Raw genomic sequence first — 3574 nt, 5'->3', positions numbered from 1 at the left:
GGCAAACCGTAAAAAGAACGAAGTAAAATTCTCAACCACAAAATGTTAAGGGATAAAATTGAGAAAAAAAAAAGAACATTACAAAAATGATCTAAAACAAAATAAATAGCAATTAAAAGAATGAAGACCGAATTTGACGTAAAAATAAATAGAAATTAAATGTTAAGGGATGAAATTGACAATAAAATTCAATTAGAAAAATGATAAATAAAAAATAGCAATTAAAAGAATTTGATACAAAAATTAAATGAAACAAAATAATAAAAGAATAAATTGAAAAAAACAATTAATCAAAATAAATAAATCAAATAATAATAAAAAAAAATAAAGATAAACATTTGACTATCACATGTCATCAACTTGATTATTAAAAATAAAAAACCAAAAAGATGTAGCCTTTGACATAAGTTATAAAAGCTTTGTTTTTTAAAATCAAATGAGTCATTTTATTGTTATAATCCATGATGTTTTACGGTGAAAACCTAAGGTTTTATAGTTTTTTTTTGTTAATATTTGATAACATGATACAGGAATACATGGCTAATTAAGGTTGTCTACAAGGTGAAGTTACCTTGCAATATTGTTTTTTTTTAAATGTTATTTTTTAGCAGGTAGCTAGGAAGTTGAGCAACTATTGTCATAAATAATAAAAATTCAAGTGTTAGCTAGCTTGTCCTTACGTTTTGTTTTGTTTATGTATTTTTAATCTAACCCTATGTTATAGCTAGCTGATCTGAATGAAAGGAATGTTGCATCTTAATTAAGTGCAAGCAACCAAGGAGGTTAATTAATTAAACAATGCAATTTCTGTAAACACACTCAAGCAAGCACGCAAAGGAATAACCTAATTAGAACACAAGCTCATAGTTCATCACACTGTGTTGGAAGGAATGACAAGGTTTCCTTCTCAAGATCATGGAGCACTAACATGTTCTGTTGCTGAATATTGCCGAAAATAGACATGCCACTTGAGCTCCCCATGGCCAAGCAAGCTACTCCCATGCTTGCATCGGCAATCATATAGTTTTCGGCTGGCAATTCCAAGTCTGCTCCATCAAAGTGGAATACCAACTTAGGCACCTCTATATCGGTCGAGCCTGATGGCAATGTGAAGCAAACTTCGAGCCCAGTCGAGCCGGAATTGTCCACCGGGAGATTAATCTGAGAGGTGAACTCTTTGGCTACCAAATCAAAAGCACTTTGTTCTAAATAGGTTATTGTAGTGCCAGAGTCAATAATAAGGCCACCACTTCCATCTTCTTGGAGTGAAAAGGTAGATTTCTTGATAGGTAAACTAGTGTCACCCACTGATATTCCTTCAAGGGAAAGATAGTAAAATGATGGCTGTGCTGAGTTCTGGATTAAAGGGGTGGTCTTGATTTCACTGTCTGATGCTTTCACACTTGCTAGAGATCCCATCAATAGTGTGCTGGCTTTTGTGTCATCAACAGAGGTTAAGCAATATGAGAACTTGGGCTCCTTGAGTTGAGAAACCAATGACAAGGGTCCACGGCCAAGCCCCACTAGGCCAGAACCCTGGCTGAATCCACTTCCCTCGTTATCTTCTCCGCAACCGAATGCAACTTCAGGAACTGAAACCTTGCCAAACGTGAGAGTTTCGCTTGCCAGCATTCCTTGTGTTGAAGAATAATCGCCATAACCATACAGATATTCGCAGCCATCGCTGCAAGTGGACTGGGGTAATGCTTCACATAATTTGCTAGAACATGATAACTTAGAGAAAGAAGAGGACTTTTTTGGATCGAAAATAGGAGTGGGTTGATCAAAACACTGTGTGCAAGGCTTGCACTGAGTCCATATCAAATCGCTACCTGTGTCCATTATTGCAGAATAAGTCTCCGGTGGCGTGCCAATAGCTAGCTTCATCAAGAACTCACCATTCCCGGGAAGAACTGGGGCATCAATCTCAGAATTAGAAGATGCTACCAGTGCCATTGCTTTGAATCTTTGCAACCTGTGTCTTCCACGCTTAACCCCGTGTTGAATACGCTCAAATTTCGTTAAGTTCTTACCCGAATCAACATGTTTGAGCTTCGCTCGGAAGCCATTTTGCACCTTTGGATGCTCTAAAACTCGCCGTGATGTAGAAAATGCATGAGAAAAAACAAAGGCGAAAATTGCCAGTGCTACGACTAAAGACAAAGAAGACATATTAGCCATGAGTATGGCAATCACCTTGAGATGAAAACAAAGTCCAAGTTCGTTGAAGATAAAAGACGACGGGGTAGTGAAGGTTGTGTAGGTTAGACAAGGACGAAAATGGTCTTGCCTGATGGACTTTGGTCTCTATAAAATGGGAGAACAAAATGGAGAGAGCGTGTAGGGAGAAGACTTGGAGAGATTACAGGAGATTATAGGGTTTAAAGTGGAAACCAAGCCATCTCAACTTGTAGTGAAGGTTGAGATATCATCGGGCATGAGAGTGAAACTACAGGCCAAGTCATGCGTGGTGGTTGGGAAAATGAGATTGAAAACTAACAGGTTTGCTACAACCTTTTTGAAAAAGAAGGCCTCACACCTAGAAAGTAATTTGCAAGGCTTGTAGATAAAAAATAAAAAAAAAGGTTTGCTTCAAGAAATAAAAATCAAAATATCATTGAATTTTTATACTCTTATAACACATAAAGCACAAGAAAACATACCCTTATTAATTATTTTTATATCTTTTATTCTTTGAATAACCATGTATTTTTGAGCTTCCCTACAATTTGTCATAGTGATGATGCTAAAATCATAACATTTGTATTCATTTGCTCTGACCAAATTCGAGCATAATTGATCATCATTGTTGTTAAGGCTAAAATCATTAACTTGTTGCTTGAGATCCACAACTCGATGAATGATGTACATATTGCATTATAAACAAACCATAAGGATTTCTTTTTCCCCCATAAATTAGAAAATTTGTAAGAACTCTTAATTCGTTGATATATAGAATGGAAGGATATTTATCATACAATCTCTTATCCTTTATCCACATATTTTAGCTCATTGATTCTCTCTGTCTTGGCTTCTTTCAACGTATAATTCAATACATTTAAAGAGATTTAAAATAATTGTGCTGACGTTTGGTGAGCTAACAGGTGAACAAATTGTAATTAGGTATTGATGGAACAAATTTAGTTGGTTTGATGGTTCTATTACAGCAGATGTATGTCATCTCTGACCCTTACATCTGTCTTCTTCCTTTTTTTCTCCTTCTTGTTTAGAAAAAATCATAGTTCCAAGATGTAGCTCATAAGTGGAGGTGGCCCAAGGGCAGGTCGTGAATTAGAAGATTTAAGTCGCGAGTTAGGAAGTCAATCTATTCTATAATTTTTAAGAGAAAAAAAAAAACAAATTAATATCATTTTAATAGGATTAGTGCTTGTTTGGGAATGATTGCGGTTGCTTTTCAAAATACTTTTAGTATCGAAATGTATTAAAATGATGTTTTTTTTTAAAAAAAAAAATTATTTTTGAGATCAACACATTAAAACAATTCAAAAACACATAAAAAATTAATTTTTAGTAATTTTTTTTTTGAATTTTTAGAGAACACGATTTCCACACA

General features: G+C 34.9%; 1 protein-coding gene across 1 annotated transcript; it reads right to left on the bottom strand.

The window, feature by feature from the left end:
• Nucleotides 1–738: 738 nt before the first annotated feature.
• Nucleotides 739–2619, bottom strand: LOC18107996 (aspartic proteinase nepenthesin-1). Its single transcript, XM_006370843.3, has one exon. The coding sequence runs from the start codon at nucleotides 2179–2181 to the stop codon at nucleotides 862–864; it is 1320 nt and encodes a 439-aa protein (XP_006370905.1). The 5' UTR covers nucleotides 2182–2619; the 3' UTR covers nucleotides 739–861.
• Nucleotides 2620–3574: the final 955 nt, after the last annotated feature.

The sequence above is a fragment of the Populus trichocarpa genome, chromosome 19 (assembly GCF_000002775.5).
Source record: "Populus trichocarpa isolate Nisqually-1 chromosome 19, P.trichocarpa_v4.1, whole genome shotgun sequence".
NCBI classification, from domain to species: Eukaryota; Viridiplantae; Streptophyta; class Magnoliopsida; order Malpighiales; family Salicaceae; genus Populus; species Populus trichocarpa.
The sequence above is the reverse complement of the archived record's forward strand: the minus strand, read 5'-3'. Positions and strand labels throughout refer to the sequence as shown.

What these genes read in the sequence shown, in the direction of transcription:
- LOC18107996 (XM_006370843.3), bottom strand. Translation starts at nt 2,181, where the DNA reads ATGGCTAATATGTCTTCTTTGTCTTTAGTCGTAGCACTGGCAATTTTC.